Below are 12700 nucleotides of genomic sequence, written 5' to 3' on the forward strand. Positions count from 1 at the left end.
ATTAAATGGATCTAATTCCAATTGTCACTCCACCACACCTCTTATCAGAGCACAATAACCATGTTTGATGTGTCAAACCCTGCGGTCGAAGGGACAACAGTTTGGCTGTGGAAGAAGGCTGGCAGCAGCTGACTCGCAGGATCGGTGTCTGAAGTCAGCTGCCGTGCAAACGGGCTCCCTCTTATGAATGACAGCTATTCACCTCCCCCCTTGAACATCACATGAGCGCTGACTCCTACTCAGCACAGCGTAACACAATATCACACTGTGTCTTCTGATACAGTAGAGCCTGGTGTGGAGGGGGAGGGAGACAGAGATAACCTGCACTGTGACCTTGAGGACAGGGAACGTCCACTGGCGACAGGAGGCCAAAGAGTTGAGTTACCTGACCTGACAATCCACAGTGTGAGGGTGCAGCTACTCTTGCTTCTAACTTCAGAGAAAATGCTCTGTGTCATGCTGCAGCAAGTAGGGCAGCACCAGCCACTGGCATGATGTTCTTTCTTTACCCTTCTTTAACCTTCACTCCCGTCTCCCACAGCTGCTTGCTCATCTGTTATGAAAACAGACGATGCCGGGGGTGCACTCTTCCTCTCGGTTACGTCAGATGTGTTTTGCTCATGGCATACACATGTGATGCATGCAAAATGTAACCTTAACCTCACAACCTTTTGTTTCTGCACCTGCAGGTTGGAAAGCGAGCTCTTAGAACCCAGCCTCCCTTTCTTGCTGTGTCTCCGGACACCAACGTCAGACAGAGAAATGAGAAAATGACCCAATTACAGTGCAAAGATAACCTGCACTGGGAGGGCTGGTGGAGAGGGAGCAGATAAGATGATGATGGGAGACTGGAGAGGGAGGAGGTTATCAAGGTTTAGACTGTAAAAAGAGCTGCAGTGACATCATCAGCGCTGGACTTGTGGCCATAAAAAAGAATAAAAAGATGACAGAAAAGAGGAAAATGGGCAAGAATTGTTTGTTTCGGTTAGCTGCAACTGCTCCATCCCCCTGTTACAATCCAAACACACCAGTGAGACTCTAGAAGTGAGAACAGTGACATCCCTCGGTGACAGCAGTGCCAGTTGGCAGATAGCAGGATGCTGCAGAAGATGCCTGGCTGCTGCAGTGTCTTGCTGCGGTTGATTCATAAGCAGCAACTGTGATGCTGTTCAAAGACACAGCATGCAGAGCGTTGCATAATAAAAAAGCCATGCTGGTAAACAAGAAGGGCGAGGACCATATCCTCCTACTGCAACAAGGTTTTACAGCTGCAATGGACGTCGTCACAGCATGTCACTAAAATTCTTGCTCATACATCACCATCGAACCACAGGAATGTCCTCTGACAGGCGGCTGTGAGAAACATGTGCTCCACTGGTCAAGTGTACACACACACACAGATACTGTACAAGCAGTTCACAAATGTCTGCAACTAGACTGCATTAAGTTCAGTCACCACACACACCTTGGTTGCAATAACAGAGTAGAAAGACATCCTGCCTGCTGGGATTGAGAAACTCTTCCTATTGCATCCATGAATTCCTGAGATGTGACACATGCAGCTACAAACACGCGCACGCACGCGTGCACACACACACACGCACACGCACGCACACACACACACACACACACACACACACACACACTCACAGTGGATGTCAAGCTGATACTCACACATGCTTCTGAATCTGTGCTGGGATCACTTGAAAGGCAAATATCCTCTTTTCTCATCAGTCAAAGGACTTGTCTCACTCCTCGCTTGCTCTCTTCCTGTCTTTCACCAGCTGACTAAAAAAGCAAGAGTGGCTGAAGACAGAGAGAGATCTGCAGTGCTGGAACTCTGTCAGTATGTTAATGCTTGGATCTGCTCTGCCTCCCTCTCTGTTTCTCTCATCCCTCCCTCCCTCGTGGTTTTCTCCAAGGTCAGTGGGTAGAACTGCCTATTTGACTCCTCCCTTTAGTGGACAAGTGCTTTCCCCTGTTCCTGCACCCTCCTACAGGCTGGACACCCGGGTAGTAATTACCGTCATGATCCAGATTAACTCCTGGGTGTGCTCTTGTTGTGCTACGCTGGGCCGGGCTGGACAGCACACAGACAGGATTACTTCGGGGTGTGTGTGTGTGTGTGTGTGGGAGAGGGTTTTAGACCCCACAAGGAGGGCCAGGGGCAGCCAGACGGGACGGGATGGAACAGTCTTAAACCCTGCAGGAGACAAGAGAGAGACAGAAAAAGACACTGAGCTAACAGCATGAATTCAACAATAAAAACCTGCAAGAGTAGAAACATTCAGGCATGTCAAATCAAACACTTTTCGAATGCAGAGGGTGATAAATCAATGACATGTAGATTAATGTAGTCAAATTTATATGAGGGGAAACTAAAGCCTGATATTGAAGATGATCTTATAATGATCTGCTCATATAGACTGCCACAGACTGTAACACATAAAAACTATGTTGAATCTCTAGCAACAGTGCATAGACAGAAGCACTGGAGTCTCACAGATTCACGGAAGAGACCAGAGTTAAAGAGCTTAGGACTGGCAGGAGATCAGACTCAACGAGACACAGCTGCAACAGGAAGTGATCATCTGAATAGTCAACAGCCTTTTAAACATTCACCAGATTTAGAGGTTCTCAAATTCAAGAACGATAGATACAATCAGGCTGTCAAAAGATCAGTGCAGTGACTATTTGTGTGTGAGCACTGACTGATACTTGCTGAGCTGTGTGCAGTCCACCACTGTAGTGTATGCTCAGGAGCTTTGCTGACCGTTTAGCTGCTTCACTCAGTGGCTTTGGATCCTGTGATGGGATTAGAGGAGAGAAGCGTCTGATGGGATGAGATAGAAGTCAATATATGCGCAGGAAGTGCTCCTTCACAACAAGGGAAGCATGAACCCACCTCAGAACGTGTAGATAATCACATTGATTGACAGTGAAGTGTCATTAGTTAAGGGAAATCTCTTGCGCTCAGCAACAGTGCACATTTTACAAATGCACACATACTGGTTTCCACTTATATTGCATGCTATTGCCTATAAAGTATCTCTGCTTTCTTATTTTCTGTTTATCCCTCACAAGAAATGAAATAAATCATATCTGGTGTATATTAGAAACATCACTGATCAACATGGAAGTTTTCGTCCTTCACAAACACTGCTTCCACAGTTATTTGACATAGCACATTCAACTTCATTATTAATGACATTGTCACAGTCTCTCTATTAATAGTGAGGAGCACATGATACAACCTCTTTTCTGAAACTTAGAGAAACATCCATGGGAATTGGTTACATCATCTGCAGCTGTAGGAGCTGTCTTTGTTGTAAATAAAGCAGATTTGGTTTTCTTGTAATGTGCTGACACCCTCTGGTTGTTTGTGGGAAGTACAACACCTGCAAGAGCGCTTTGATACTGAATGAACGACATGATATATGATGATGCGTGTATGATCATTTCAAGGAATTTAATTATAATATGCTGACGCAACTACCAATGCTAATGTAATGGTGATAATGTGTAATAACTCAAAAGCTAACTGAAAAAAGGTATCACTGACAATCTCCACACGTCACAATATACCCAAACCTGCGATTTGAACTTAAAATTCGAGGACACATTGAGTGACAGTTTCTTTTGTATTTCAAGAATTCTGTAACAGCATGCGCAAAAACAAACAAAAGAAATATAATAATTAAACATGCAACATCAACAAAACAAAGTTGGGCCAGCCAACAGATAATTTTCACAAAATACAAGATGTAGAAATAGATGAAAAACAACAACAACAGCAATACACCAAAAAACAGTTATTATAAAAACGGAACTGAAGGTAAACACAGGGGTGGGCTGTTGTTACAGTACATAACCAGCAGATGGAGGCATACAGTGTGAGATTGGTAACACAAAACATGAACATAGGAGGTGAAATGGAAAACCAGACCCTGACCCACTCCATAAAATGTTTGATCACTGTTCGCTGTATTAAATTTCACCTTGATGCTCCCTAAAACACCAACAGATCATGTAACGTCTTTTCTAGAGCTCTTGTCAAAATTTAGACTTGCAATCACAACCTTCAATATTATGTGGCTGAACGAATGACAGTAAATCAGGCCGCACAGAGAACCTTTGTCATCCTGTGTACTTAATCTGTTCAGGTGAGTCCAAAAGGCACATCACATTACAAACATAAGAAAGGTGGGAAGTGCTCTCCGATAACATCTGTAATATGTTTCAACTCACAGTTTAGAATCCACCAAATAATACAGGTACACTCTCTGAAACATATTCCCAAGACCTGCTTTTAAAATCCATAATCTTCTCTTTTATTTAATTTAATTAAAATATCACTTCAGGCCCCGAAACATCACAACATATCGGGGGAGGGTAATGTCAAAATAGATAACCTAGATTTCCAACCAGTATGATGACTAAAAGAGACATTTCAGGTGAACAAAATTATATGAGGCAAGGTAAATCCAAAGAGATTTTTAAAAAGCACATAAACATGATTGGTTGAAGTAAACCATAACTGACAACACAAATACAGTACACATTTTTTCCTTCCTGTTAAAGCAAAAAAAGGCAAAGCAAACAGTGAATACTACATGAAACAGAGATGATGTTTCAGTACATAGTAAATACAGGTTAATGTTAAAAAAAAAAGAATACTGGTCTCTGTGACTTTCCATCTTTAACAGTTCTTCAATAACCAAACAAACTCTTTCATCACTGATTTGTCCGCAGAGAATCTCTTTTTGAATGACCTGAGCTGTACCAAGTAGTCTGCATACAGTGCATCAAACTACAACCATATACAATACACCCTAATTGTCAAGTGCATACTGAAAGTCTTCATTTGGGACTTGAAATACGTGTGTCTGTATCTCTAACACCTGCCTCTGAAGTCATGTTTGAAGATGAATGATTTTCAAGGCCATTCTTTCATGTTTGTCTAGCCATCTGTTAGCTACTAAACATAAATAAAAACACTGGACATGAACACAAGTTGTCCACAAAAACTAGTATGTACTTTTAGTCAAAAAATATCAACTCATACTAAGTGTGCTACTGCAGTAAGCATGGAAATACTATGTAGTGTTAAGGAGTTTTATCAGTCTCTATGGATGGCCCTTTGTGCCTACCATCTGTGAACTATGACCTCACTGTAGGCTCATACAGTAGATTGGGTCAGGTGAACTACATCACAGTGTCAAGGCATAGCATGGCTCATCATGGCAGAAAACATGAAGTAGCACCTGATGGTGATAGAGAGGTTAAGGGCCTGCGTTGGAAAATGACAAATACCTGTATGGTAGTTTAAGTAATGTAAAAAAATGACATGTCTGGTGGGGTGTTTCCAGTTTAGTGAAGGCAGCATGAGAAGGAAACCATGACACAGAATACCGAGTCTGAAGAAATGCAGCAAAATCTCAATCTCACAGTCCAGGATCCACAGGGGCTAGACATAAGCACCCTGATCCCCAGCGAAGTGCAGGACAGACACATGGGCAGGGCGTGTCCCGACATGTCATCTCATTTTCAAGGTCCAGCAATATACTGCTTATACTGTTCTACATTTTATAACACTGTCTCTGATTTGACATACTGCAGTTGATCTGATTCTGAATGGTCTTGGCGCTGTTATTATTCATCCTATCATTCAGTTCTTCAGTTAGAAATCTCTATTAGCCACCTGTTCTCTTCAGTTTAGCAGGACTATCTCTCTGCTGTACACCCTCGGGGACTTCCATGGGAAGTATTGTCAGATTAGGCGAAGCAGGCAGGCAGGGTCAGTGGCATGACTGGTTCGAGCTACAGACTGGAGGCCAGGGCTTCAGCTGTGGTAGCTGGGCACAGCTGCCTGTTTCTGGGAGAGACGCAACAGCTCCTCCCTGATGGCCTTGATCAGGGAGGCAGAGGAGTGTGTAGGAGGAGATGTGTCCAGGGGCGGTGGGGCTGACAGATAGCCCACCCCCGGGGTGTCTAGGTGGACAGGGGGTGCAGAGGGCTCCCTGATACCACTTCTGGGCGTCTGGAAGATAGAGGAGGACGAGTAGTCAGGACAGTCCAGGAACTGAAGGTGGAGAAGAAGAGCGAACAGGAAGAAAGAGGGAGAGGAGGAAGAGAAAAATTAAGAGGAAAATAGAGGAAAAATATCAAGTAGCAGAACTAGAGTGTGAGAAAGAAGAGAGATCTAGATAGATATTCAGAGCAGCAAAGCACTATAAGACAACTAAACAACATATACTGTGTATGTACGGGATGCAGAATAATATTGGCACGTCATCGGTATCAGCCGATATTGGCCTTAAAATTAAATATCGGAATCAGCCGACATGCTGAGCCATCCCTGTATTTTTATGTATTTATTTTTGTAATTGATAAAGTAAACATACAGTTAACAGTGAAAATATTTGTCTTGTTTGTGGAAACTTACAGTGCACTGACAGGCTGAAATATTAAATCCTAAATACAGTTTCTTTGTTTCATTTACATTCCTTGTCTGAAGTTTTGAGGATGCCTCTGAACCCCCTTGGTCAGAACCTGTAGCTTGTGCCAAGTTGTCTTTTTCTTTTTGCCTTTATTCTGTCAACTGTGTTCTTGGTGCAAAGGTAACATTTAAACTTTGCCACATGAATAATTGCAATCAGACTCGAAAAAGGACAAATTTCATTCAGCTGCAAACTTAATGGGTGTTTTTGGGCTGTAATATCATCAGAGCAATATCTTTTGAGAATCGAATCTTGAGATAGCGCAGATAGTGGCTTCAAGTGATGTGCAATTTATTATGCTATCAGTGGCTGCAATCAATTTTTGTGAGAATCTGCCCAAAAAAGAGAGGGTCTTAAGAATAAGGCTGGCATTATTCTATAAATAAAAGACCAAAACAAAAACTGTGTCTCCTTATACTTTCTGCTTTCTGTAGCCTGTCTGTTGCTCTTAGCATCAAACCCATTCTCTCCCACTGATGATGATTTTATCTTTAAAACTACGTCACAAACATATAGTTTAATTTTTATAAAAGGCTCAGAATTTTTCCAAAACTGATGGCCATTGTAGGTTTTAGCAAAGGTTACTCAAAACAGATTAAATAGCTGCATTTGTTTGGGTCTGTTTTCAGTCATGGATTGATACACCTTTGTGCTTTAGTGAAAATTTACAGCAGAAGAAAGGTGTGTTTGGCACAGTCTCAAAATGAACTATAATGCCAACCTTTATGGTAATTAAAGAAAATGTCACCCAGTGCATCATTGCTGCCCACTGGTGTTATTAATAGTTTCTGGACAAACATGGACCTCTGTGGTACAATAATAACAAGCTATATCAGGCTTTGGATACACGGACAATATTTGCACTTAGGCTTAGTTTATTGTTGATATTTCGTCTTTTCATGGGATTAAGTGTCACGAAATGTATATTTTACAATTTCATTTCAGGTTTAAATAGACAGAAGGCTAAATCAACTCAGCAATTCACTCACGGCATCTTTTTCAGGCTCTGCCCTGGAGAAATTGTCACCATGGTAGTGGTTCCATCCAATGCCTCCATTCTGCCCTGGAGCAGCCCTGACCCCTGCTGGGTAACCATTCATCCGGCTGGACAATCCCACCTGTGTTAGATGATGGAGCTGGGCTCCTACACACACACACACACACACACACACACACACACACACACACACACACACACACACACACACACACACACACACACACACACACACCACATCAGCGCTATGGTACTCTGACACTCGATCCTCTGCAGCCCCGTTAATATGCTTTGATGCAATCACTACAGTCTGAAAAGCAATCTGCGCTGCACTCTACATGGTAAACGCCTGAATCCATCTCTATAAGTGTAAGTCACATGATGGAAGCAGCATCACGCCAGCTTCTTTAATAATTTAAGAGAGAGACAAGGCTCTCCCAGTTTGACAGGTTTTATTGGACGGAGGTGTGTATCTGTTTGAAGGAATAGTGCTGTGGCCCACTTTCAGAGGAGATCTAAAATAAACTGAGCCCACGGACAAAAAACATTGTCTTTTTATATCTAAATACTTTGCACTTAAATAAAGGTGTAATATGTGAAAATGAGACAAAGACATTTGCAAACTGTGGGCTTTGTTTACATCTGAATCCAACAGCTTTAGAAGGCATTTGTATGTGTCTGCATGTGTGCAGTTTCCACTCGTACCTGTAGTTCCCCCTACTGGTCGCGGTCTGGCAGATGAGGGCAGCTCATCAGCATAGAGGCCCCTGCTGGAGTACAGGCTGTCTGGCTGGAGCTGCTCACATTGCCCTGCTGTTTCTCCTGGTGGTAGGTAGCTCGAGCCAAGGCCCTGCCTGAAACAGAAACAAATGTATTTTTCATTCACTTAGCAGTGATGTATTGAAAAGTGTGTTGTGAAAAATGTAATGCGGTTTCTCTCAGTTGCAGTCTCTACAGTGTTGTATAAACACAGCCTTTTAAATAAGTAGCGTCCATGTTCAACTCAACCAAAGCAGTGACAACATTGACATTTGCCAGAGTTGACACTCAGAAGATTTAGATGTAAAAACCAATCATCTCTTTTAGGGTAAAGCCGACTAATGAAACTTAAAAACTTGCTGAAGTGATATTGTACAATCCTGCATACAATTTAGTATGTGAGAGGACTGTTCATATCGTGTATGTCATGTGTGGGGGTTTGCATGCATAACAACAGGGTCATCAATCTGATCCTACAGTGTCTTCTACTGTATATGGTACAACATTTACCTTGAAATTGATCTGCAGTTCATATAGTCTTAAAGGTTTCACAGTTTACAACTACAATGCATATATGCATATATAGCAGAGATGTTGAGCCCCTTTTCTGCTGGTCGGCTGCTTAGATCATGTGATAAAGGACTCCTATCTGTTCCCCCGTCATATTTAAATCCAGAGGTGACCAAGCTTTTGCAGTTGTTGCTCTCAAACTCTGGAACAGCCTTCCCTTTGTATTTAGGAGTGCTGAAACTGTGCCGTGCTTTAAGTGGTATGTGAAAACTCCTTTCTGTAAGTTGGCCTTTTTATGAAATGATTCCTGTATGCCACAAGTAACTCTTGCCTATGTACTGTCCTTATGCGTCGGTATGTATGTATTTTCTTATGTGTGCATGTATGTGTACTTGATTTTTATCTAAATATGAAGCACTTTGTAACTATGTGTTTTCAGAAGTGCTGTATAAATAAGTGGCTGAAAGCTGCTACTGATACTTAAGTTCCACTGAGATGAGCTTTTTGACCAAAAAATACATCAGTTATGCTTCCTCTGGCTAGAAAATGAAATGACTTCTTGAAAAAAAAACCTGCTTGAATTTGTGTGTGTATGAGTATCATTTTGGAGCCAGTCCAGAGATGATTGCTTGGACCTGATCCATTGAACCACTAAAATAAAGATGACTCTTGTGCCATTAGTCATGAGGCCGAACTCACTGGATGCACCTCAGGGAAAACATTCCCACTGGTAACGTGGTGGAAATCAGACTGTACCAGTCAATAAGAAATCACTTTGGTGTTAGGAAGAACGTCAGATATGCATATAATTTATTAATTTATACATGAATACTCAATTTTCATCGACTACTACTTACCTTGGTATCAGGCCTTGAACTGGAGGAGGGGACATGCTCAGCTCAGTGAACCTCTGAGGAGGACAAAGAAAGACAAATAATGCTTAGTAGACAGTGAGTAACAATAATAAGGACAAAGACTGTAAACAGGAAGCTGAACTGCACAACTGTTTGCATTCATGGCTCTTGGGTACAATCAACTCATAAAATATTCAAAAACTTAATATGTCACAGCCTGGATAATGTATCCAGATATAGCTGAAACAAATATTGCAATTAATGCAAAGAAACCTCGTAGTGGATGTTGATATTTCTTATGAATGTAAATCTTTTTGCTATGTACAGTATATTTTGGGCTCACGTCTGTAGTAAACAGTTTGTTGGATATCCTTCTTTTTTTACAGCTGACCTTTAACAGCATATTAAAGCACCAAAACTGCAAAAGCAGAACCTTCAAAATTTTTTTTATAGCTCCACTGCTCACTGTTAAGTCTCTCTCGATATTTGTAACCTGGGGCAAACACCGGTGTTGGACTATAAGAGACGATGATTTATGTATGTTAACAGCTGTAAAATGCATTTAAGGATGCATTTTAAGGATGCGAGTGAGAAGCTCAATTACCATAATGATAATTAAGCTATAGACAAGACAGGAATGTGTTTAGTTGCAGTACAACAAAATATCATATCATAATAATGAAATACTATACTTTTATTTTTCTATTGAGGTTTTTTTCCCACATTTCTAATGTTAACACCTCAATGCTGATCTAATCTGGCTGAGTTAATGGGCAAAAACCGTTACAGCGTAATAAAATGCTATGCCTTCTCCAAACAACTCATAATTTTTTTCTCACATATATTACCCATGGGCACTGAAAACCTTTATTTAACTTCAGCTCAGCTCTACCCTTCAGCATGAATTTCAAAGATGCTATAGATAACTTCTTTTTTGTCTCTTGGCAGTTCCACCAATAACATGAAAGGCTGTGAACACAGTGTGTGGCACATGTACAGTTATGTACTCCATCCCTAATGGGTTAACAAACTGCAGCACTGCATAAAGCAACCTTTGTATGTTGCTACTTTGCACCTCTCTTAAACGGCCTAATTACAATATAAGTACAAAAACAAATACAAACACTGAGCTTATTATTCCAGCAGCCTTCAGTGCAGTTATATGACTGTACCGCCTTTGAATCCAGCCCACAGTGACAGGAGCTAATGCAGATCAGGCATATGCAGGGTATATTCCTGTAGAGTCTTAGTGTGTGAGATAGCTGACTGGGGTTGTGAGGTCGCAGCTTCATGGGGGCGACAGATGGAGGAATACTTAACTGATTAGTTTGCTAAGAGGACACGATTAAACTTGAAGCTATAGGCTTCATGCTGCGAATGAGCGGAAAAAAAACTTGAGAAAGGGAGAAGATAGTGAACAGAAAGGATTTTATACGTGTTGTTTTACTGTTTTGCTACTCTGCAGTTGAAGGTTTGAACAAGGAGCCTATTTCTCTCATAAATCTGTCCCCAGATTAGTGACAGAATACAACTTAAATAAGGCAAAAGCATGGATGCCATTTGTTGCTTACCAATCATTTTGTTCAGTGCAACATGAAAGCAGTATGATTTGATGCTCACTGGTTAATGCTTGATCAAAAGTATCAGACTTACACCAGGGAAAGGGCCAAGAGCTTGGTAAGAGGGACCCCAAGGTCTGGGGCCACGGCCTGGAGGGCTGGAGGCAGGGGGGTTGGTGTTGACCCCAGGGAGAGTGATCCCTGCTGTGCTGCCCTGAGAGGTGGGCGACACCAGGGCGAAGGCGTCGTCCAGCAGGGAGTGCATCTGCTGTCGCGCTTCTTCAATGGAGGGCTGTGGAGGCATGTAGGGGGGTGGGGGAGGGGCGTGGCCTGGAGGAGAGGAAGCGGGACCTAGGAAGACGTCCTCAGTGGGGGAGGGGCTTCTGTGAGGGGATCCTGAGCCTTGATCAGGGTCCGACTGGAACAAACATATTTATGAACAGTAAGGGACGTAGCAGTTAACATGTGCAGATGTCATGATTCTCCTTTAATACTCACTACATAGGCCACATTGTTGACTCCAGGACACTTTCTATAAGCAGCATCACTGTCTTCAGTGATGAGGTGGTCTTTGTCTGCCTCCATCATGCCTCCATTCAGCTGCTCCTTCATCCTCTGTTTCGGGGAACGCCTTCCTCGACCACTGAGAAACAAATGAAGAAATGTTCATTTATCTATTCATGAGTAATTTGTTTTTTATTTAAAGAAAATTTCACCAATATAACGAGGGTCCTCACATAAAATTAGGCCGTCTCTGCAGCAGAAAGATGCAATACCTTTGAAATTGGTGCAACATGACCAGAGAAAAACAGAGAAAAAGGACGAGATCGCCCAAGAGGTAGCAAACCTGCAACTACCAAAATGTTTCACGCCTTACAAGCTGCTCCTGCTGGTGGGTGACATAATGTGGACTAGTCCAAGTGAAACAATGGCGGCCTTTAATCTTGAATTACCATTAAACGGTAAGCTAAAACATGTGTCTGAAAACATTTGGGCGAGAAATACACAACGCAGGTAATATTTGACCTCTGTTAATTTGCTCTGTGCAGGAACCAACATGACGTCCACTTTCTGTTCATAAACCCACACTATTACATCTTAACAGGGCATTTAAACATGTTTCTGGAAATATTTTAGGAGATAAATAGGCAGTGCAGTAACTTAATCTCAATTCATATTCAATCAGTACTGCCCAGTTTTACCATTTGATTGGATTTCAATACGAGTTTGAGGGAAAGAGAGAGGGGTGGGTAACTGTCTTTATCAGCTGTATACTCTTTTTCGACAAACTACAGCCTGTATTTTAAACAAAAGCCTGAGAGCCGGCAAAACTCCTCCAAATGACAGGGTGGGGGGAGAAGGGATATCTAGGCACTAGATGGAGGAAAGTCTACCTCAGTTCATCTACACAAAGCTTTGATACAAAGCTGGTTGTAAATCTGCAAAATATCCCTTTAAAGACAGGCCAGATGTAAAATGTATCCAGCCCTTCACACCCAAAAACACAGATCAGCTTGTCAA

The 12700-nt window shown here is 42.1% G+C and overlaps 2 protein-coding genes across 21 annotated transcripts in view; both read right to left on the bottom strand.

The window, feature by feature from the left end:
- mical3a (microtubule associated monooxygenase, calponin and LIM domain containing 3a) overlaps window positions 1-1833 on the bottom strand; it is a 106891-nt gene extending 105058 nt beyond the window's left edge. For 12 of the 20 annotated variants that reach the window (XM_042495757.1, XM_042495761.1, XM_042495755.1 and 9 more), the window contains exon 1: window positions 1675-1833. The gene's annotated coding sequence lies outside the window, so the exon portion shown is untranslated. The remainder of the gene's footprint in view (window positions 1-1674) is intronic. The other 8 variants (XM_042495772.1, XM_042495771.1, XM_042495770.1 and 5 more) reach the window with 2 other exon arrangements.
- A 1886-nt stretch (window positions 1834-3719) lies between these two features.
- The window catches only part of si:ch211-1e14.1 (UPF0606 protein KIAA1549), a 48182-nt gene continuing 39201 nt past the window's right edge, over window positions 3720-12700 (bottom strand). The window contains exons 16-21 of the mRNA XM_042496611.1: window positions 11678-11822; window positions 11274-11597; window positions 9624-9676; window positions 8203-8351; window positions 7490-7644; window positions 3720-6082 (exon numbers count right to left, since the gene is read on the bottom strand). Of these exons, the coding sequence (XP_042352545.1) occupies window positions 5843-6082; window positions 7490-7644; window positions 8203-8351; window positions 9624-9676; window positions 11274-11597; window positions 11678-11822 (1066 nt within the window). The 3' untranslated portion in view covers window positions 3720-5842. The remainder of the gene's footprint in view (window positions 6083-7489; window positions 7645-8202; window positions 8352-9623; window positions 9677-11273; window positions 11598-11677; window positions 11823-12700) is intronic.

The sequence above is a fragment of the Plectropomus leopardus genome, chromosome 11 (assembly GCF_008729295.1).
Source record: "Plectropomus leopardus isolate mb chromosome 11, YSFRI_Pleo_2.0, whole genome shotgun sequence".
Lineage (NCBI taxonomy): Eukaryota > Metazoa > Chordata > Actinopteri > Perciformes > Serranidae > Plectropomus > Plectropomus leopardus.